The 23,801-nt window shown below is 38.2% G+C and overlaps 1 protein-coding gene across 1 annotated transcript in view; it reads left to right on the plus strand.

Annotated features, from left to right (window-relative positions):
* The window catches only part of TMEM123 (transmembrane protein 123), a 66,508-nt gene that overhangs the window by 36,502 nt on the left and 6,205 nt on the right, over window positions 1-23,801 (plus strand). Inside the window, exons 2-3 of the mRNA XM_007494973.3 lie at window positions 17,043-17,354; window positions 19,571-19,721. Coding sequence (XP_007495035.2) covers window positions 17,043-17,354; window positions 19,571-19,721 — 463 coding nt within the window. The remainder of the gene's footprint in view (window positions 1-17,042; window positions 17,355-19,570; window positions 19,722-23,801) is intronic.

Below are 23,801 nucleotides of genomic sequence, written 5' to 3' on the forward strand. Positions count from 1 at the left end.
CATTCTTAACCACAAATAAAAGAAACTTTATGGAATAGTAAAAGAGACTTGTTTGACATCATAATCTGCCTTAAATGTGCAAGTGCCTCTATCTTGTTAATCTCCTTTTTAGTAGAGTGAAACAGATCAAGCAGGGTAATGGTCCTGTATACTGTGTTCTTGTTCAGAGAATACAGATGGATTTTCAGGAGTTTGCAATGAGTAAATGAGGGAGATAACATCTGCTTTTGAGAAGTCCTAGGAAAAAGAATACCTGCGGTTAGAAGATGTGATATGAATGATGAACCAGCAAAAGAAACTTTTAAGAAACAATCAGGTTAAAAAAAGGAGAAAGAAGAAAGAATTTATTAAATGCCTATTCTATGTCAGACACCATGTTAAGTACTTTCCAAATATGATTTCATTTGATCCTCAAAACAACCCTGGGAAATAGGTAGGTGCTATTATGATCCCTATTTTACAACTGAGGATTTTTTGTGCTTCTGTTCAAATTTAGTCAGCTTTAAAAATTTTCCCAAGTTCAGATGTTCATTGTCATTTTGTAGAGAAAGAGAAAAGGAATCATAGGTTCTTGATGTATAGAAATCATCAAGACAGTCCAGTTAGGCCAGAAAAATTCATTCCTGAATATTTCTTTGTTCCTTCTTATTTAAAAGGAAGCAGTTCTGCTCTTTGAACAGAAAGAGCAGGGTCTAGAGTCAGGAAAACTCATTTCCCTGTCAGATGTGACCTCAGACATTTATAAACTGTGTGATCCTGGGAAAGTCACTTAATTCTGTCTCAGTTCACCTATAAAAAAATAAGCTAGAGAAGGGAGGGAATGGCAAACCACTGTAGTACCTTTGCCAAAAACAAACTCAAATGGGGTTATGTAGAGTAGGACCCAATTGAACAACAACAAATGGAAAGATCTGCTCTTGATATTCTCTTATTAAAGAGTAGGGGCAATAAAAGTAGAATTGAGAGCCCTACTGCTGACAGACAAAAATATTTCTTTCATTCTCCACTGTTACTATCAATATCATATAAACAAAATCACTTCGAAGAGTCCAGTCACAAAATTGTCTTATGGGGTTTGTGCCCTATCTGTGTCCAAAGCCAAATGATCAAATATGAAACTCCTTGTAACTGTTTTGCATCTGTCTTATATAAACATATATGTGTACATTTTGTCTCAAAAAATGAAAGCTTCCTGAAGACAGGATTTGCCTCAGTGGCTAGCAGACTATCTGGCACATGACATATGGCAGGTGCTTAATAAATGTATGTTCATTCAATAAACATTTATTAAGCACAAAGTACTGGGGATACAAAAAGAGGCCGAAGATAATCCCTACTCTTTTTTAAGGAGCTTACAGCCTAAGGCGGGAGACAACATGCCAAAAACTACATACAAAGCAAACTATATATAGGATAAATAGGAAATAATTAACACAAGAAAAGATTTTATGACAGAGCCCATCCTAGATGTTTTTTTTTTTATTCTTGGTCATGTCCACCCATACCCATATATTCTAGGTGTCTCCCTTGTTTTTTCTTGAGGTCACAGGGATACCAAAGGAACACATGGGTGATATATCAGCGGTCCCTTACTTTTTTACTATTTCATGCCTAGTTCCTCTCAGGAATCAATGTTGCTCTGTTAAAAAATAACTTTTCTATAAGCAGAGATTTCTAATTCCAAAAATATCCTAAAACATGGTAAGGCTTTTTTTTTCTCTTCAATTTTGCCTAAGCATTTCAACATTTAGGGCTGTAGTAATTTATTGGTACCATTCTAGAATCCAAAGAAAGCAAATAGCAACTGCAACAAACACCCAATCTCATGGTTCTTTTTTTTAAATGATCAAATTGTTTCTTTATCCTATACATATTTATTTTTGCTTCAGTTAAAATTATTCAGCTAGGAAGGAAAGATTTCCCAAATTAAGATTTTATCATTATCACTCAATGGAGAAGAGGGGGAAAATGACAAAACAAAAACAAATATCTATCAATATAGCCCCAGACTCATTCAAAATTCAGACAATCTGTCTTGATTATAACAAATTCTGCTGACATGGTACCAAGAAATTTGTCTTTAATGCATATCCTTTTGGACCTAACCTTAAGGCACAAAAAAGGACAGAATGGAGAAATTTAAAATAAAAATTATTTATCATCTCAATTTTCCACCAATTTGCATGGTCATCATTTTAAAGTACATTCTTGTCTTTTTAATAAAATATAAAAATTAAAAATATCAATCTATGAACATAAATAGTATGTACATACATTCTTTAAATTGCCAGATCTGGTAGTCCCTTTTCTGTTGTATCCATCTTGACTTATCTGCTGTATTTTGACGTTGCTGACTATGTTTCTTCTGGACACTCTTCCCTGGGTTTTGAAGACACTACTCTTTAGAAAGATCCTTGCATCTGATGTCAAGAAGAATAGAGATTATATATAGCAGTGTTGGTGAAGCTATAGAACATGTGCCACAGATGACATGTAGAATTCTTTCTGTGAGCACTCATGTCATCTCCTGCCCAGCAGCCTAATGGGAGCTCTTCTCCCTTGTCTGGAGTAAGGCAGCAGGGGAGGATGGGGAGCACAGCATACAATGGGGCAGGTCACAGCACTCAGGTTTTCCATCTCTGGCATAGCCTCTTAGTAGTTGTGTGACCCTGGACCCTTAACCTCTACCTCAGTTCCCCCATTTGTAAAGCATGGATTATCATCATAGCACCTACCTTTCTCCCAGGTGGTTCACTACCTGTCATAGATTTTATGGGGGATTTTTTGTACAGGTACCAGTTGAATGAGATGACCTTTGAGATCTCTTGTCACTTTGTGGGTGCAGTAGTCTGCCCCTCCGACTAGTGAGATTTCACTTTCTTGATAGTCTGTGTGTTCCCCATGGCTGTCTCTCTGTTTGGCATTCTTCCAGCTCTCTTCCTTGTCTGTGGATCACCTGGCAACTGCTCTGTGCTTAGATGAGCCCCACCCTGCCTGCCTTCAGTTGTGGGTTAACTCTGGATTTCCTTCTTTTTTGTGTTGAAAGAAGATAGCCCTCTGGCCCTAATCTGGTGAACAGGTCAGTAAGAGTATATCAATAAGGCAGTTATCCATCTAGCAGGAAGCTGTTGTAGCCATTTATTTTTTTTAATTAGCTAATTAACATGTTTTGATCTTTTTTATTTATCTTACCTAATATTGGCCTATTATAATCCTTCATTTTTGTCATTGCAAACTGGATGGCAGAAGGAATATTTTTTCTTACTGAGGGAAAAGTGGGCCCAAAACCCTGGGGATGCTTCAAAGTAGCATTCAATTCATTCTCTTAATCTGATCTGTACTCTGGTTAAGATACAAACAAGTATGTCTTATTGCTGTCTTTTATTGTGCTACAAAGTAATTCATATAACAAAGAAAAAAAGAGTTGGCATGGTGAAGTTGATTACTTACCCTTTTATCTATCAAAACTTGCCAAAGTTGGTTAGCAGAACAAACATGATTTACACATGGTTACATCATTTCCTATTATAAACCTGAATAATGATAACATATTAGCCTCTTCCTTAAGTGAGAGATGCTTCAGCCCATTATTTATACAAGCAAATAGAACAATAAATGAACACCACTGGCAGAAACATTGTTGTTTTTTTTAAGATGGGGAAAATTAGTTTGAAGATGAAGCATATCTATTAGATTTGGTTAAAAGTAAATATGGATATACTGACCCAGTGTGAGGTGAATAAAGTACAAAATGACCATGGAGGGATAAACCTTCTAAATGAAATAGTCTTTTGGGGGGCCTGGCAGCTATCTGGTATGAGTGGTATTGCCCCCAAGTATACTCAGAAAAATTAGACCTGTTGGTAAATCCCTTTAAAGCATTTCATTGGAAGCTAAATAATATGCAAACATACATATGATATAAAGACACGAAAATTTTCATACAGCCTTTGAGTGACAGATGCTTTCTGCAGCAAGCAGTTCTATTAATAGGATAAGGAAAATGCCCAATTCCTGGAAATCCTGCCACATATAAATAGCAAGAGTGTGTAACCAACCATAACCACTTCACACCCCCAATCACCAGCTCTTCAAATATGAAATCTAATATTCCTTAAATATCTGCTTTGTTAGATAGCATATCTTTGATCAGGAAGGAGAACCATTTTCTTCCAAATAGAATAGCAAAGAGTCATTATGATATAGTGGAAAAGCACTGGTTTGGGAATTAGAGAACTTAAGTTTACATCCTGGCTATTCTATTTTTTTACTTATCTGACCTATATTGGCCTTGGCTTCCTCATCTCCAAAATGAGAGGATTGAACTAGATGATCTTTCTAAATGCATTATGTAAGTTTGAAAATGGTGGTTTCCCATTTAAAATTTTTTAATCATTTAAAAAATCACAATCATTCTTCCAGATGGAGAATCTCAGATTTGGGAAATTTTGCAGGCTATTATTGTGAAGGATAATTTTACAAGTAAAAACCCTCTACCGTGAAGAGTAGTATATTGTGAAATCCCCATAGAACTGCCTACTGATAAAATATTTCACTTCCTAAGATACCAGGATGTGGGCGAAATCTATAAAAATAATCTTTCTATTTATACATGCACATATATGTCCTGCCAACCATCATGCTAGAGACAGACAGCTAATTTTATCTTGTTTGCCCTCACTCCCCCTAGTTGGTTAGAGGATATGTGGCACTAAGGTCAATTGGCACACCATTTAAAAATCCTGATGAATTTGTAAAAATCTGCGAATCCCAAAGTGTATGTAAATTATTCTGATATCTTTGGGGAATGGGGGGAGGAAGGATTACATATTCTATCTTCCAAATTGGAGAAAAATTAATACATTCAGAACAACCATGAGGAGTAAGAGTTTATCTGGAAACCTTTGCATTTGGGATATGGAATTGGTTTGAGTGCCTGCCTCATCCAGAGAAACAGAGTCCATCTGTAAAAAGTGGCAAATACAAATAGTTTCTAGCCTTTGTCCCCAAGATAATAGGAAGTAGCCAGGCTGTCTGCTCACACTTAGAATCCAACAACTTTTAATTCAGCCACTTTTAATGTATTTCAACAAACATTAATTATGTTTATACCTAGGTGCTAGGGAGAAAAGCTTGAAAACAGTCCTTGAATACAAAAACATACAGACTCCTAGGAGGTAGTTTTCCCCCACTCCCCTTATCCTCTTTCCTTTTCTTCCCCCTTCCCCCCCTTTAAATTTGAACTTTTTATTTCATTGATGTGGAAAACTTCTAGGGCAGAAATTCCCCCTCCCCTACAAACTAGCAATTCTTCTGTAATTTAAATTTACTAATAATAATGCACAGAGTGCCATGTATAACTTGTACTTAACTAACTGTCCTTTGTTATAAGGAGGAGGGTCCTATATAGTGTTTGTTAGGGAAGAAGCAAATTGGGAAGTGAAAGAAATGTAAAAACATGAATTATCATCAAAACAATTTAAAACCATCAAGTCATAGCACACCATCTCTAATTGGGCAACTAGGTGACCCCGTGGACAGAACACTGGATCTGGATAAGGAAAATCAGAGTTTAAATGCAGCCTCAGATACTTACTAGCTCTGTAATCTCTGACAAGTCACTTAACCTCCGAATACCTCAGTTTCCTCAGCTGTAAAATGTGAATAATAATAATAATATTGTGATTTCCCCAGGTTGTTATGAAGGGCAAATGAGATAATTTTAAAGCACCAAGTATAGTGCCTGGCACATTATAAGAGCTATATAATAAAATGTATAATATGATAACCCTAATAAACTACTGGGACTAGGGGATAGTATTGGATTCATAGCAGATCAGGAGAATACCATAGACATACTACACAAATCAGAAAGTTATCTGACATTATTTCATGAACACTTCATTGTTAATATGAAGGTAGAACCTAGGCCAGTGTTGGTGAACCTTTTAGCAACCGAGTGCCCAAACTGCACCCTCATGCTGCATGTGAGCCACCCCCCTTGCCCCAGACAGGGGAGGAAGGAAGTGTTCCCATTGGCTGCTGGGCAGAGGGGTGGGTAATGGGAGAAATGTCCTCTGCTGTGGTGGAGACGGGGAAGGGAGGTGCCCCTCCAGCATATATGTCATAGGTTTGTCATGAAAGACCAAGGTTGTACACTTAGGTGTGATTTCAGAGGTACTTGAATCATCCAACCCAAAGAGGAAATAGTAATGGTTCCATTTCAACTTGCAGGAATGTCTCTTAGTACAACCTTGGATATAGCTTTGCTCTTGTGATTTTTATAATTTTTATCACTTGTTTAGATGAAATCTTCCATGCTCATGAACCTGGTAAATGACACAATGTTCCCCCTTCACTTTTAAGAGCTATGTCCTATAATAAAGGATAAAAAAGAAAAAAGCAAGAATCAGATCTAACCAGTACAATGGCCAAATTCATCATTATGTATAGTGTTTCATGTCCATGTTCTTCTATTTCTATAAAGAAAGAGAGGACACACATTCTTATATCTCCTCTTTGAAAGCCAAGTCTGATTATTTATGGTTTCATATAATTCACTTTCAATTATTTTCTTGTAGTTCTTTATGTGTACATTTTTGTAGTCATTATATATACATATATATAGTTTTGCTTATTCTACTGACTTTGTAACAGTTCACATAATTTCCCATGCTTCATTCATATTCTTTCTTATTCCAGCACAATAACATTCCGTTACATTAACATAACGCATAATTTGTTTGGCCATTCCCCAGTCAATGGGCATCTGGTTTGTTTATAATTTTTTACAATTAAAAAAGAAAGTTCTGCTATAAATAAAGGGAAGGGCCATAAATAAAACCAGGAGATGAGTCTTTTAAGATAAACAATTAGGTAACTTGGTGGTTGGTTTTTTATTGTGTTTTTTTTTTTTAAGAAAGAAAAAAACCAAATTATTTGTACCAAAACTGAAGAAAAAGTGAATTCACAACCAGTGAAGAAGAGAAAATTTAAAATTTTTGAGGAACTATTTTGTCCCATTACATGCCAACAAAATTGACATGAAATGTATATAAATATAAAATTTGCAAAAATAAAATGTATAGATTAACAGAACCATAAATTAAAGGATTTAACCCAATCTCAGAAAGAAAGAAAAAAATATCAAATAAGTCATGAGGAGAACCAAAGGGGGAAAAAACCAGGGCCCAGATGTATTTATAAGCAAATTTTATCAAATGTTTAAAAAGCAGTTAATTCCAACATTATGTGTAAACTGCCTGAGGAAAAAATAGAAAAAGAATTATACCAAATTCATAAGATAATACAAATGTGGTCTTAATACTTAAACCAGGGAGACTCAAAGTAGAGGAAAAAAACCTTTAGGCCGTATCCCCACTTAATATCAATGCAAATATTTTAAACAATATATTATCAAGGAGACTATTGCAACATGTCACAAAGGTTATATACTATGACCAGATTGTGTCTGTACTTTTCAGAAGTCAGAACCGATTCAGTATTAGGAAAAAATATGAATATAATCAATATATTATAACTGAATATAAATGAATAAACATGTCAATAACAAAATCATAATTATATCAATAAATGCAGGAAAAGCTTTTGCCAGATATTCAATACCTTGCAATACCTTGTTTTTTTTAAATAACTAAAAACTATAAGAATAAACATACGTTCTTTATATAAGTATTATCTTCATAAAGTTGAGAGCTCGTATTATCTGAAATAAGCTATTATTAAAGACCTTTTCAGTAATATCAGGAATAAAGCAAAAATGTCCTATTCACTTTTATTATTCAGTATAGTATTGCCATGCTAGCTCTAGCAAAAATAAAAAAATAAGAAGAAAAAGAAATTAAGGAAATTAAACATAGGAAAAGAGGAAACAAAATTATTTCTTTTTGCCTATGATTTAGCTTACTTCGAGAACACTAGTCAACTAAAAAAAATACTCTTAACAATTAACTTGGGCAAAATTGTAGAAAATAAAATAAATCCACACAAATTATTAGCATTTCTACATATTGCCAATTAAATTCAGGAGGAAAAGATTAAAAAGAGAAAGTCCATTTTATTTTACTATAGGCAATATAAAATATTTGGGAGTTTACTTGCCAAGACATTTGCACAGGGACTATATGAACATCATAATAAAACTTTATTTACACAAATCTAAATAGTTGGAGAAATATCAGTTGCTCATGAGTAGGCCAAACCAATATGATAAAAATGACATGGAAACATTTTGCAGAAACAAATATAGCAAAAATTAAAAGAGAAACAGGTAAATGAGGAAAAAATTTTTGTAGCAAATTTCTTTGATAAAATTCTCCTTTTTAAAATATATAAGGAATGTATTAAAATATATGACATGAAGAATTCCCCATTTGATAAATGATCAAAGGCTATGAACAGGTAGATTTGGAAGAAGAAATCCAAGCTATCACTAATTTAATGAAAAAAATATCCTGTCACTATTAATTAAGAAATACAAAGTAAAACAGCTCCAAAGTTCTCATACTCATCAAATTAGCAAAGTAGGCAAAAAAAGGGAAAATTACAAATGTTGGGGAGACTGTGGGAAAATAGATATATTAATGCATCATTGGTAGAGTTGTGAAATAGGGTATCCATTCTAGAAAGCAATTTGTAACTATGCTCAAAAAGCTATTAACCTACGAATATCCGTTGACCCAGGGACAAAGCTACTAGGTCCAAAGAGATGAAAGAAGGAAAAAAAGACTCTGCACAAAAATATTTGATTGCTTTTTTTGTGGTGGAAAGAATTAGAAACTGAAGAGATACATATCAACTAGGGAATGATTGAACAAGTTTACAGTGTATGGATTTAATGCAATATTATTGTGCTAAAAGGATTGATGAATGGAATTATTTTGGAGAATTTGGGGAAGACTAATAAATTGATGAAGAATTAAGCAAGCAGGATTAAGAGAATATATGCAATAGTAACTATTATAAAGATAGACAACTTAGAAAGACTTAAGAACACTGATCTCAAAAATCAACCACAATTCCAGATGATTCTCAATCAAAACATGTGACCTTCCTCCCGACAAGTGATGGGATGGGCAAGAGCTGAACTCTTGACTCCAGAGTAAAATATATTTTTTGGATATGACCACTGTGGGTCTTTGTTGTTCTTGACTATGCATATTTGTGACAAAGTTGGTTTTTTTCTTTTATTTTTTAGCAGATTTAAATTTTAAAAGGGATGGGGAGGAGCATATCTTTTCAGTATTGACTCCTTGGAATGGAGTCTCTTAACTCACAATCTGTAAATCTGGTTACCTCCTTAAAATATGCTGAGCAGTAAGTCACAGAATTTGGGTATTTTAGTTACTTTTGAATCAAAGGATTTAGGCATCTTAATTACTTTCTTAGCATGATTCCAGAATGGTCAAAGTAATTCATAGTTCTACCAAACTGCATTTTTGTTCCTCCCCACCACCACCCCAACCCCTCAAACATTGAATGTTCCCATCTTTTGTCATCTTTGCCAATTTTGGGGTGTGAGGCAAAATCTCAGAGTTGTTTTGATTTCTGTTTATCTTGTTATTGATTCAGAACACAGGTGTCAAACTGGTAGCCCACAAGTAGGGTGAATCAGATTAATGTTGCTGGAAATATTTAAACAAAATAAAACTACAATACAACACAGATAATGCTAATTTGTGGTTTTCTAAGTCAATATGCATTCTGTGGCATCCATTTCCATTTGAGTTTGACACCATTGATTTGAATTATTCCTATATAGGATTGCTAATGGTTGGCTATTTTTTTTTTTTTGAGAACATATCACTGACCTTGGAGAATGGTTTGGTTTAAATATTTATATTAATTCCCTTCTATCTCAGTTTCAAACCCTTAGTCTTCTGTTTTCCATCTTATCCCTATGGGAGATTGTATGGCTTATGCAAAAGATTTTCTATTTTCTATTATTTTAATTATGCTTTTCCTCATAGTTACCATTGATATTCTTTGAATAAGAATGCTCCCCTGGCCATAATTGTAAAAGCATTTAGTCAGCTGCAGTACTTCATTTGAAGAAGGATATTGGCAAGCTGGAATATATTCAATTGGTTGATGGTGAAAGGGACTAGATATCATTCTAAAGAAAGGGCCATTGTAGGAAATAAGTGTGTTTAAATAGGGAAAAGAAAGACTTAAAAGGAAACAGCTTGCAAAGACAGGACCAGGAACAATGTAGAAGTTGCAGAGAGAAGAAATTAAATCTGACTTAAGGAAAAACTTTTAGAATTTGAGCTATCCAGGGGGGCAGCTGGGTAGCTCAGTGGATTGAGAGCCAGGCCTAAAGACAGGAGGTCCTAGGTTCAAATCTGGCCTCAGACACTTCCCAGCTGTGTGACCCTGGGCAAGTCACTTGACCCCCATTGTCTAGCCCTTACCACTCTTCTGCCTTGGAGCCAATACACAGTATTGATTCCAAGACAGAAGGTAAGGGTTAAACAAAAAAAAAAGAAGAAGAATTTGAGCTATCCATAAATGGAACCTGGTAGACCTTTCCTCACTAGAGGTCTTTGAACAAAGGATAAATGGCCACTTGGCAGGCAATAGTGTATCCTTGCCAAGAGTCAGTTGTCACAGATGTAAAGAGAATTCTTGGAAAGTCTGGCTTGAGCTAAATGAATGATAAGCTCTCTTCCAACGTTGAAATTCTGTCTGCGTAATTGATAACTAACACTAAATTCTTCAACATAAATATTATTATTGCCAAGAATGATAGCTGGCAAAGAACAGAGAAAACTGTAAGTCAGATGCTTCATTGAGGAATATAGATAAGGGGGAGCCATAGGGATTAATAATGCTAAAGAACTTTAAAGGTATGATAGAAAATGAAAAAAAGATTGAGTGAAAGTAGCTGAGCAAAGGCTTCGAAGATTTGTATTCATGTTGAGGAGACTTACAAGTACCATTGTCTATTCATTAAAATTTCTTATTCTCTCACCCAAATCCTGGCCTCAACATAAGAATTCCTTCTCTGCTGCCTTTTTCCCAGGCCCTTGAACCTTCCTTCCCCTCTCCAGTAGATCCTTTATCTGTGTAAAGGAAGGTCTCTTCAGATATAGATATAGATATAGATTCCCTCCCCTCCCCCCATGACTTACCCACTCTAGCTACCATTTCCATATTTCTCTCCTTCATTGATTAGCTCTTGGGGCAGGGGGGAAGTTCTCTCCCATTACTGAGTCCAGAGGACTAGGGCTTGGAAGTTTATCTGAGACTGCACCTGATAATGCTCTGGGCTTCCTAGCTGTGAACCAGGCACTAAACTCCTTGAGGAAGGCATCTGGGGCTTATGAGATGAGGAATGGGGAAGGCAAGGGAGCTCTGCTGAGAAGAATGGGTAAGAATGTGGTGGGAGGCTTAAAGAGGGGTAAAATCATTGGGAAAAGCTGTTGTGGTGAGTAGAATAATGAATCCATTGGAGAGGGATAAAAGGATTGCCTCGCCACAGCCGGGTCCCAGGTGAGGATATGTAACGTGCATTTTTAGAAGATCCAGCCAGCGTAGTTCCATGTTTTTTCTAGTTTTGTTCAATAACACATAAATAAAAGAGGCTGGTGGACGCGCTCCCAGGCAGGGGCTTGGCAGGGCAGCGTAGGTGATAAGATAAGGGAGTAAAGGACTGCAGATGAGAGGATGGAGAAGATGCGTTCACAAAGGTGTCAAGATGGGGAAGGGAGGAGAGTGTAGCCTGCGCAGGAGTGCTTGGGGATGAAGGGTAGGCGACAGCGTGATGAGCCGCGGACCAGACTCCTTCAGGGAGGCAGAATGGCCGGGAGGTCTGTAGAGGACAGCTACCAGAATCTGGACTGGATGAGAAATGGGAATTGAGTGAACCTCCAAAGCCGCCGAGATTACTGAGCAGGGGGAGAGGGAGAGCCTGGACATGGCAGCGAGGAGCATGGAGTGTTCCATCTCCCCCATCATCCCAGCGATGGGGGTCTGAGTGAACGTGCCACCAAAGCTGCGAAGGGAGGTCAACAGGATCATGTGCTAGAAACCAGCAAAGGCTACAAATTGGGGATTCATTATTTTTGTTTTCCTTTTGTTGCTTGTTGAGACTTTAAGAAAGTGACCAAGAACATGTTTATGATATTTTATATATTTCAAAATTTATATTTATGTAATATTTATATATTCTTTATGAACTTTAAAAGGGGGAGGGGCGGCATTTTTTCTTTTTCTGGAGATCCGGTAAGGTTAGGTGTGACACCTTTGGAGCAAGAATTCCATAGAGGACATTAAAAGGTATATGTAGAGCCTCCGTGGACAGAGTCGGGTCCTGGGTTCAAATGGAACCTCAGAAACTTCCTAGCTGAGATCCAGGGCAAGTGACTCAACCCTTGTTGTCTGGCCCTTACCATTCTTGTTGCCTTGGAAGCAATACATATTTTGGGGAGGGGTAGAAAAGGTGTCAGTAGATCTTGGGTAGGGTGCTGGGCACAAGGGAGCAGGCGCTGAGCAATGGGGAGGGGGAGCATCTGTAGTATTACATCCAGGGGGTCGGAGTCCCTGGGACGAGAAGGGTGACCGCTGTGAGGGCGCCAGTCACTGAGGAACGGGTTTCGTCAGGCCGGCATGGTGCCCAGGGACCCCGCAGTGAGGCCGGGTCTACCGAGGGACACAGAGGAGAAAGGGAAGATTTTATGTCCATAAAGACCAATTTAGTTGACTTCCAGAGGCTGAGCTTGCTTCCTCACATAAATATCCCTGAACTTAGCCAGGGACAGGTATAGACTTGTTTGATGAACAACAACTTGAGAAGTCATCCTTGCGATGGGTTGAAAAGAGCACATGGTGGGAGCAGCTAAGTGGCCCAAGGGATGGAGAGCCACACCCTGAGACACAGAAGGTCCTGAGTTCAAATGTGGCCTCAGACACTTCCTGGCTGTGTGACCCTGGGCAAGTCACTCCTATTGCCTAGCCCTTACCTATCTTCTGCCTTGGAACCAATACACAGAACGGTAAGTTTAAAAAAGGAGGGGGGAAAAGCAGACACTGGATTTGAAGCCTGGACTCTTTGAGTCCAAATTCTGGCCGTGTCACTGCCTCCCTTTCTGGTCTTAGACTATAGTCATTAGAAGTGTCCAGTGCTCAGTTGCTTTATCTGTGCCGTGAGGATAAAATGATACTTTTAGGAGCTGGAATCAGAGGATTCTTTTAAGGAAAGGGCTCGGGAAACCTTCATGAGAAGTCCTTCCAGCAATCGGTTCAGGTTCACCCACCGCACTAATCTAAGCAAATAAATAGGATTTTAAAATATTGAGTAGGCACGGAGACTGCATTGGACAGGAGGAGGACAGTGGGGGAAGTCACGAACGGTGAATTCACATGATCTGAAAAAGATAGGGGGATGTTAGTGGACCACAAGCTCAGTGTGAATCCACAGAGAGGATGTTGGCCAGTGAGAAAAGGAATGTGCTCGCAGGCTTCATGGCCAGGAAGGAGGAGGGAATTCTGGCCAGATCTGGGCAGCTGGGTGGCACAGTGGAGAGAGCATTGGGCCTGAAGTCAGGTAGGCTCGTTTTCCTAAATTCCAATGTGCATGAAGACACTAAGTAGCTGGCTTACCCCAGACAAGTCATTTAACCCTGTTTGCCTCAGTTTCCTCATCTGTAAAATGAGCTGGAGAAGGAAATGGCAAACCACTCCAGTAGCTTAGTTATATTACTCTGGGCAAGTCACTTAAATTCTGTTTGCCTCAGTTTCCTCATCTTCTGTAAAATGAGCTGAAGAAGGATATGGCAAACCCCTCCAGTAGCTTAGCTGTGTGACCCCAGACAAGTCATTTTACCTTGTTTACCTCGGTTTCCTCATCTGTAAAATGAGCTGGAGAAGGAAATTACAAATGCCCCAAAATCTTGGCTCTGTGGCTCTGAGCAAGTCACTTAAATTCTGTTTGCTTCAATTTCCTCATCTGTAAAATGAGCTGGAGAAGAAAATGTCAAATACCCCAAAATCTTGGCTCTGTGACTGAGCAAGTCACTTAAATTCTGTTTGTCTCAGTTTCCTCATCTGTAAAATGAGCTGAAGAAGGACATAGGAAACCACTCCAGTAGCTTAGCTATATCACTCCGGGCAAGTCACTTCACCTTGATTGCCTCAGTTTCCTCATCTGTAAAATGAGCTGGAGAAGAAAATGTCAAACCACGTGTGTCTTTGCCAAGAAAATCCAAAGTGGAGCCACAAAGAGTTTGGCATGGCTGAAACTGAACAGCAACAGATCTGGTCAGGTCAAATATGGAATACTCCGTTCTGTCTTGAATGCTACATTTTAGGAAGGACACAAACTTGGTAGGCGCCCAGGATGCCAAAGGGTCTCGAGGCTTTGAAAAATGCAGATCGCTGGACAGGGTGGGTGACATTCAGCCTGGAGAAGAGAAGCCCCAGGTGTAACAGGAAGTTCTCCTCCTTGCCAAATACATGTCCTGGCAGGCGTGGAGCTCAAGGAAGGCAAGGGAAGGCATAGCAGTAGACAATAATAATGTCATGCAAACCCTGGCTGGTTCGCCAGTTCCCTTACAAGTTTGCATACTTTTTTTTTCTGTTTTCATCTTGAAGTTAGCAAAAAAAAAAAAATGAAATGGGCATTTGTATACACAATTAAAAAGCTTGCTTGTGGAACTGTAGGTCTTTTATATACAGTTTCTTCTTCATCTTAAGTACAATATAGGATTAACCTGTGGCTTTAAAAAGTTAGCCTGCTTTTCTGCCTTTCTTTTCTTTTTAATTTTTTAAAAAGATGAAAGGTCACGTACTTGATGTACCTGAAAATGGCTTTATATCCTGTTCAGAGAAGCCTTTACCACCTCCTTTCCTGATGCACTTTGAGGATTCCAGTCAATGATTTGTTCGGTTATTTCAGTTGAGTCTTGACTCTTTGAAACTCCATGTGGGGTTTTCTTGACATATACCAAAAGGGTTTGCCAGTTTTTTTTTCTCCAACTCATTTTTTTTTTGGGTGAGGAAACCGAGACAAGCAAAGTTAAGTGACTTGCTTAGGGTCACACAACTGGTAAGTATCCAAGACTAGATTTAAACTTGGAAAGAGGAGTCTTCCTGACTTCAGGCCCAGTTGTATCTCCTGAACCACCTACCTGTCAATAATTACATTATTATAATAATAGCTAACTTTGACATCACACTCTTTATAGGGAGGAACTGTGCCAAGCACTTTACAATTTCAAACAAAATTAAACAAAATAACAAAATCTTAGTCAATCCTCAAACAATCCTAGATGGCATGGGAATGTTATTATCTCCATTTTACAGATAAGGAAACAGACAGAAACAGAGGTTAAATGACTTGCCCAGGACCATACAGCTAGTAAGCTTCTGAACTCCAGGTCTTTGTGACTTGGTGCCCATCCACCTAGCTGCCATTTTAGAAACAAAGTTCTTTCTGAGTTATTTTTAGTCATTTTCAATCTCATCTGATTCTTTGTGATGCCATAGAAGGCTTTCTTGGCAAAAGTATTGGAATGGTTTTCCATTTCTTCCTCCAGCTTACTTTAGAGATGAAGGAACTGAGACCAACAAGATTAAGTGACCTGCCCAGGGTCACACAGTTAATAAGCGTCTGAGGCCAGATTTGATTGAGGTGCACATCTTCCTGACTCCAGGCCTAGCATTCTGTCCACTGTACTGCCTAGCCTGCCTTTCTTTCTGATAGTTACTCTAAATCCAGTTTACTTCTGTTTGCTTATTTTTCTCTTAACTTGTTTTCAGTGAATGATAACAAATAATGATGACAAGATATGCATACTTTGCTTTTGTTATTTCTGAAAGTGCTTTCAGATGCTTGAGCTTGTTGGAGTTTCATAATTCCCAGAGACATATAGTATGACTATTACTAACTTTTTAAACCTCTACCTTCCATTTTAGAATAAATACTGTTCTATTGGTTCCAAGGCAGAAGAGCAGTAAGGGCTAGGCAATGGGGGTTAAGTGACTTGCCCAGTGTTACACAGTTAGGAAGTGTCTCAGGTCATATTTGAACCCAGGACTTCTCCCATCCAGCCCTGACTTTCTATCCACTGAGCCAACTAGCCACCCCCCATGATTAACATTTTACAGATAAGAACAGTGAGGTGTAGAGAAATCATGACTGGTCCGTTGGAAGAGAATTTCTCTCTCCATTATGTCACTTTGTTTAATGTCATCTCTCAGTGACCTGGAGGCCAAAGATCACTGAGTAATTCAGGTATAGATAAGCCCCAAGAAAAAGGAAATTAAAGAACCCAGGAACCAACCAGTCAGGAAACTGATTTCATAGGCACTTCCCCCTGGCAGCCCAGGCAAATTAAGAAACTATGATTGGTTCCTGAGATGTGACAGGTGAGAGCTAATGGGAGGAGAAAATGGCTTCTAAAGAAAGACCCAGCAGGAAGTGGGTGTCTTCTGGCTGGAGTGTGGAGAGTGGAAGGAACCACACTGTTGGAGGTTAGCTTCAGTCCATCATGGCAGCCCAATAGATTAGTAAGCTAAGTTCCTCTCTACCTCTTTCCTACCTTTCCCTCTCTTTGCTCTGACTACTTTGATTTAATAATGTTATAAAGCTACTATCAGCCTCATAATTTTAATTATTACTGATCCAAAGATAGGAGCCAGGACTAGACTCCATTCTGAAGTAATAATGCTGTGCATTTTATATTATTGAACTCCTTATAACCATCATTTGCTAGGGGGCAGCTGGGTAGCTCAGTGGATTGAGAACCAGGCCTAGAGATGGGATGTCCTAAGTTCAAATCCGGCCTCAGCCACTTCCTAGCTGTGTGACCCTGGGCAAGTCACTTGACCCCCATTGCCTAGCCCTTACCACTCTTCTGCCTTGGAGCCAATACACAGTATTGACTCCAAGACGGAAGGTAAGGGTTTAAAAAAAAAAAGGAATTGAAGGGATTCCCAAAGAAAAATGGGTACTCAAATTTTTTCAAAGCCTGTTTACAAAATTAATCACTTTCTTTGTTTTCTCTTCATGAAAATCACAGCAAATGCCACAAATGAAACTTCAAAAATTCCAACCACTGTTACAGTACTCAAACAAAACCTGACCTCTCCCACCGTCCATCCTACGTCCTCCTCACTGTCCCCAAACTCTTCCAGTAAGACAACAGGCTCTACCCCTAAAGCTACCGAGCCATCTCAGGTCATCCACTCCTCCACGCCTGGGAGGAACAGCACCCTGAAGCCTCCAGCGACGACCAAGAGCACCCCTCAGAGCACAACCACCCAAAGCATGCCCAAATCAACAACCACAGTCAGCAACAGCTCTGTGGTGACCACAGCTGCCCTGGGCACAGGTAAGGATCCCAACCAGTGTGTGTTTTCTGGGTTGGAACTACAGAATCCAGCCTGGGCATCGCAGACTCTGAGTCCCTGTTGCTGGGGAGGCGGAGGCTGGGAGTTTCTGAACAAGAGAGGGCTCCCAGGCTGTGCAGAAAGCCCCACGATGGAAAAACAGAGTGACTTTGTGTCCCCATCCCACGTGGTGCCAGCTTGGGAGACTCAGGTTCAAAAACAAACTAAAAACCAAATTCTAATCTTGTGATGGCTTCCTTTTAGGAGTGGATTTTGCAAGTCCTCCTTAAGGTACTATAAGCTCCAGCTTTTAATTTGAGGTCCTGTAGGATAGTGGAATGCGCCTTTGCTTTGGAGTCTAGGGTACCTGAGGCAACATTTTGCCTTTTTTTTTAACCCTTACCTTTTCATCTTAGAATCGATATTGTGTGTTGGTTCTAAGGCAAAAGAGTGGTAAGCTTTAGACAATGGGGATTAAGTGACTTGCCCAGGGTCACACAGCTAGGAAGTGTCTGAGGCCAGATTTGAACCCAGCCAATCTTGACTTTCACGCTTACTGGGTTATATGACTGACCCTGTGCGACTAACAACCACTCTGGGCCACGGTTTCCTCAATTTTAAAATGAGGGATTTGGATTTGATAGTTTCAGAACCCTGCCAGTCCAGGATCCATGATGTCATCATTTATCTAATTGAATAAAATGGTCATGTTACTTAATAGTCTGTTTCCTGATGAGTTTCTCCTTCCTCATCTATTTAAGATGGATAGATGATAACATACTCATTGAGGTTGTTATTTAAAGCATATAAAGTTCAGTAAAGTTAATTTTATTATTACAAATATTATCAAATACCACCCCCCAAAAAAATGCAGTTTTGAAGACTACGTTTATGGCAGAAGTTGGACATATTTAGTGAGCAGCAACTGCTATTGTGTAGGGAAAGAATTTTGGATTTGGAGTCAGAGGCTGAGTTCAAATTCTGGCTTTGCTTAGCTGGATGACCTTTGGCAAATCATTTAATGCCTAGAAGTCTCTATTTCCTCTTCTGTAAAATGAAGGGCTTGGTCTAGAACAGGAATGACCAACTCAAAATAAAAATGGCGTCCACTGAATTGTACATAAAGTTCCTGAGGGTGATATATTGACTTAGGAAAGGCACATGTTAACATTATCTGTGTTCTTTTGTATTTTTCTTTTGTTATTCTTTTATTTGGTTGTTTTCTAAATACATTTTAATCTAATTCAGTCCACACACGTTAATGGGCTCTGTCTATGACACATCTGGACTGGATGATTCCCAAAGGCTCCATAATCTCTAAATCCTAAAATCCTTAGTTTGATCTAGTTCTCAAGTGATTACTCTTCTTTCTTTAAACAACGAAATGTGTGGTTTTGACTTCATTAGCAAAGAAAATGTGTGGATGTATTTTTTAAATTTTATCTTTATTTTATTCCAATAACAATTGTACACATAAGTTTTTCAAAGTTATATGATTCATGTTCTCTCCCTCCCTTCTTCCCACCCCCCTCCCAGAGTTAATAAGCAATTTCCCTGGGTTATATACTTGTATTATCACTCAAAACATATTTCCATATTTGTACATGTATTTTTGAAGAAACCAGGCTGCATAGTGAATAGTCTCTAGGCCTAGAGCCAGGAAGATGTGAATTCAACAGACTCAAACACTTAAAAAGCTATGTAACCATGAGTAACCTTTCTACCTTGGTTTCCTCATCTGTAAAATGGAAATAATAATAGCTTCTACTTCCCAGAATTATTGGGAGAATCAATTGAGAGAATACCTGTCACAAAGTAAGTGCTATATAAATGGTAGCCATTATTATTATTATTATTATTATTATCTGTGTACCTATAAATGACTATTCAGAAAAACAAATAACCTGCCTTCTGGTTTTTTAGCAGAATGAGACGTTTAAGAATTGACCCCAACATACACCATTACCCAGGATCTGAACCTCAATAGCACTTTTTCTGGAGTCTGCTTAAAATTAAAAGTCCTTAAGGATTTCAGTTAAGGGAAGGGCATAAAGGTAAAAGAAATGAGGGACAAGCAATCAGTGAGCTGCATGAGCAAGGCAGCACATCTGTCATCCATGTTAACCCAATACCATGGTACCAGATTTCCCTGGACTATCTTTTTAGCCAATATCACACTTTTTTAAAAAGCTAATGCCCATTTTTTACTTTGTTTTAGCCACAGCCAACATCAATGCCAAAATGAACAAAGGATCAAAATTTGATATCGGCAGCTTTGTTGGTGGCATTGTACTCACTCTAGGAGTTTTATCTATCCTCTACATTGGATGCAAAACATATTATTCAAGAGGTATTCGATACAGAACCATGTAAGTTTCACCATGTTGGGATATTTTGTGTTTTCTTCTCTTTTTAAAAATGACTTTATTTTATGGACAAATACTGAAATCTGTCTAATAATGTTCAAAACAGAAAAACTATGAGCAAAGCCACATCTGTGATTTGCCCTTCAGGAATGCCAAAGGTAGTGGTTGGGGTTGTGATCGAGTGATCTGTGATGTGAGTGGCCTCTCACCATTATTGTTCTGCATTATAGCAATATCATCCTTCTCCCAGAATGTGCTGACCCTCTTTTCTTTGGGTCTGCTCAATCACTTCAGCCTTTCCTCACACAAGCAGTTCTCAGATTTTCAAAGGTAGACTGATGTGGTTACAGACTGACTCCCAAGCTATTATGGATAAACCCGTTGAAGGAAAATATATTCTCTCTGTTTGATACTTTAATCCTTGTGTCCCCTGTACAATGAGTTTGTAATAATTAAAATTAAATTATGAGGCTGCTAGTACCTTTAATAACTTTATTAAATCAAAGTAGTCATAGTAAAGAGAGGGAAAGGTAGGAAAGAAGTAGAGAGTTACTTAGCTCACTACTCTATTGGCCTCCATGATGGATTGAAACTGAACACTGGCAAGAGTTCCTTTAGGATCCACGTTCCAGCCAGAAGACCCAGAAAACCTCCTGGTTTTCCACTTATAAGATGTTTACTCCACCCACTAGCTCTCACACGTTACATCTCAGAAACCAATCATAGTTTCTTAATTTGCCTGGCACCCCCTGGGGGGGAGCAGTGCCTGTGGGATCAGTTTCCCGTCTCATTGTTCCTGGGTTCTTTTAATTTCCTTTCTCAAAGGGCTATCTATATCTGAATTACTCAGTGGGAGATGACTTCCAAGTCACTGATTGATGACATTAACAGAGTGACATATGGAAAGAGAAATTCTCTTCCAACAAGTTCTTTGTCTTCACAACCAGTCACACGCAAGGCAGCTTGTTGATACTGTGAGATAGTTCCCCAATCTTAAAAGGACATTCAGGGGTCAGCTAGGGCTCTATCATTGGATAGAGAGTCAGACTTAGAGATGGGAAGTCCTTGGTTCAAATCTGGCCTCGGACAGTTCTTAGCTGTCACTTATTCCCCCATAGTATAGCCCTTACAGCTCTCCTGCCTTAGAATCAATACATAGTAGTAAGCCTAAGACATTAGGTAAAGGTTTTGTGTTTTGATTTTTTAGAACAGTTAGTATGCATTACTTCTCTATAATTCTCTAAGCCAAAGAACCAAAAAGTTCATCAAACTCATTATTTCTAGGTTCCATAGATCAGTGGGGCCAATAATTCACTCAGCCAAGAGCTGTGTTGTCTAATCAGAACTTCACTCATAGCATCCTCGGCCAAAGTCATTCTTTACATAAAGAAAACAAGCCCAGTGAACTCCAAGCAGCTGGAAAGGGCGCCCTCTGCTTTTCCTTCTCCAGTCAAAAGGAGTAGCAGAGAGCACTAGGACTTCACTGCTCTCTGCCTCTGGCTAAGGTACTGAAAGGCAATAAGTGTCACTGGATCTGTGAAGACAGATAGCACTCCCACAGATCAGGAATCACTCGCTTGAAGCTTTCTGTCCACTGACTGCTTCTAAGGATCACAGGTCCTACAGCTTTTCCAGCCAGTGCTGCTGGGTCTTTAGTTCTTTTTTTCAGAGACAGAGAGAACTTGCATCAAGTTCTTCTCTCATTTCAGGGTCTCAGTTTTCAGTGGAGGAGAAAGATTCTAGGCTCACAATGATTTGCCTTGTACTCAAAAATCTCAACCAATCATTAGTCCTTTTAAAGCAGTATATATTAATATCTAAAGAATTATGATTTCTCGTTTTTTTAGCTTTAATCTCTTGAGTCATTAAGAGTTATGCAAAAGAGCTAAGGTTCCAAAATGGTCCAATTTCTCTTTGGTGTCCTTAAAACTTTTTCTTTCCATTAATATTTATCAATAAAATTTTTTTTTTATAACCCTTACCTTCTGTCTTGGAGTCAATACTGTGGTAAGGGCTAGGCAATGGGGGTCAAGTGACTTGCCCAGGGTCACACAGCTGGGAAGTGTCTGAGGCCAGATTTGAACCTAGGACCTCCCGTCTCTAGGACTGGCTTTTAATTCACTGAGCTACTCAGCTGCCCCCTATCAATAAAATTTTTAAATCTGCCTTTCTTTTAAAATTGTTCTCATACAAACGAAACTTCATTCCATATCATTTCCAAAGGGATTTGAGTTGGTTTTATATAAATTTCATATCTGAAATTAAGTTTATTTTTTATATATGTAAAGCACAATTTATTTTCTCTAAAACTGTTCAAATCCCATCTGAAAACTATTTTTTGTAATCATATATTAGCACTTTTTATTCCTAGAAAAAAAATTTCTTGTACCTTTTAGGTCTCCAAATGTTCATCTTTTAATAGTGGTAATAAATTACAACATTCAACAATTTATAGCTTTCTCTTTACAAAAAGAATTTCTGTCATACTTTTATTTGAAAAATGAATAGTGTTCTTTATACTCCTGCTTCTGAATTTAGCTGTTTATTGAGGTCTTCTGATCCTGGCCATCCCTAGTTGAAAGAATGTCAACTTTCTACAAGTATGTGTGAATTTCACAAGTCTTGCATTTTCTACAGAGAAACCAGGGTCAGCAGATGCTTTCATTTGCTAATACCCTGATCAAGGCAGAGGGCTTAAAGCCCTTTGAAGGCTTGTCCATATTGAATCTATCTATCTAGTAATCTATTTGACTCATGAGTGTAGCACCAAGCTCAGCTCTGGGGGAAAGTATGGTCTTTCTTTCTCCATAATATCTCCATTGACTCCAGAGTCTAGACATATATCCCGTGATCCCTTTTCCCTTAGCACCATAACAGTGAGCAATGATTATAAATAATTTTATTGGCACAAAATTTCAAGGAACATCCAGTTCTCTTCTAAATCTGACCATCCAAGCATACCTTATCTGTACCTTTTAGGGATTCTAAAGGATGTTGGCATTTCATCTAGTGGCAGTAAACATTTTTTTAAGTGACTGTTATGTAGAAAACACTGAGTATACAAAACAGTCTCTTTCTTCCAGGATCTTGGGAAGAATACAATAAATACTAGAAATTTAGGTACTTTGTAAAATGTGGAAGGGCTTCACATAATACATAGTATCCAAGTTGAGCTTTGAAGGAAGCTAAGGATTCTAAAAGGGAGTGGTTAGGAGGAAATGTTTTCTAGCTACTAGGAACATCTTGACTCCAAGGCAAGAGATAGATTATCAAGTCTGGACAACAGTTGGTCTTTTTCCACCCATCTCCTCAATTTTATTCCCTCTCTCTTTCCTAGGACTTTGCTCTAGCAATAATTCTCCCTATCTCTTTCATATGTTCATATGTTATAAATCATTCCCTCTACAAATACCACCAGTCTTTTTTTTTAATAACCCATTGACTCAGCTATACTTCTGAGCTATTTTTTTTCTTTGCTTCACTAGCAAATTTTAAGAAAGAATGCTTTTAGAATGTTCACTTTCTCACTGCCCATTGATTTATTTTACTCCCTCTTAACTTATGGTTTCCATTCCTACTTCTCTCCTAAAACAGCTTAACCTACCCATGATCTCCCTGGCACAAAATCCAATAGCTTTTTTTTCTTTTTTTTTCTTCACTTCTCTGCATTTTGGGGCCACTCTTGGCATTATTCCCTCTTGAATATCCTCCTTTGACTGCCAAGATAACAAATCAGAGTTCATCTGCCTTGCCCACTCTTCTGTCTCTTCTACCGGTGTAGTATTTTTCACTTATCCCTAAAATGTTGGCATTACCCAAATTTCTGTTTTCAGTTTTCTTCCTTCTCACCCATGTTGATCTCAACTACTCTTGTGGTTATAATTTTATTACATCTGCAGGTGACTTTTTCTAATGTACCTTATGGACCAGCTCTTCCTGGATTTACTGTTGGCACATTGACTTCAACTTGCCCCAAACAACGCTTATCTTTTATCTAAAAACTTCCCTGGAATTGGGGAAATAAAATATCTTTTAATAAAAAAAATTTTTAATCAAATAAATAAAAATAAAAACTTCCTATTC

Source organism: Monodelphis domestica, chromosome 4, assembly GCF_027887165.1.
Source record: "Monodelphis domestica isolate mMonDom1 chromosome 4, mMonDom1.pri, whole genome shotgun sequence".
Lineage (NCBI taxonomy): Eukaryota > Metazoa > Chordata > Mammalia > Didelphimorphia > Didelphidae > Monodelphis > Monodelphis domestica.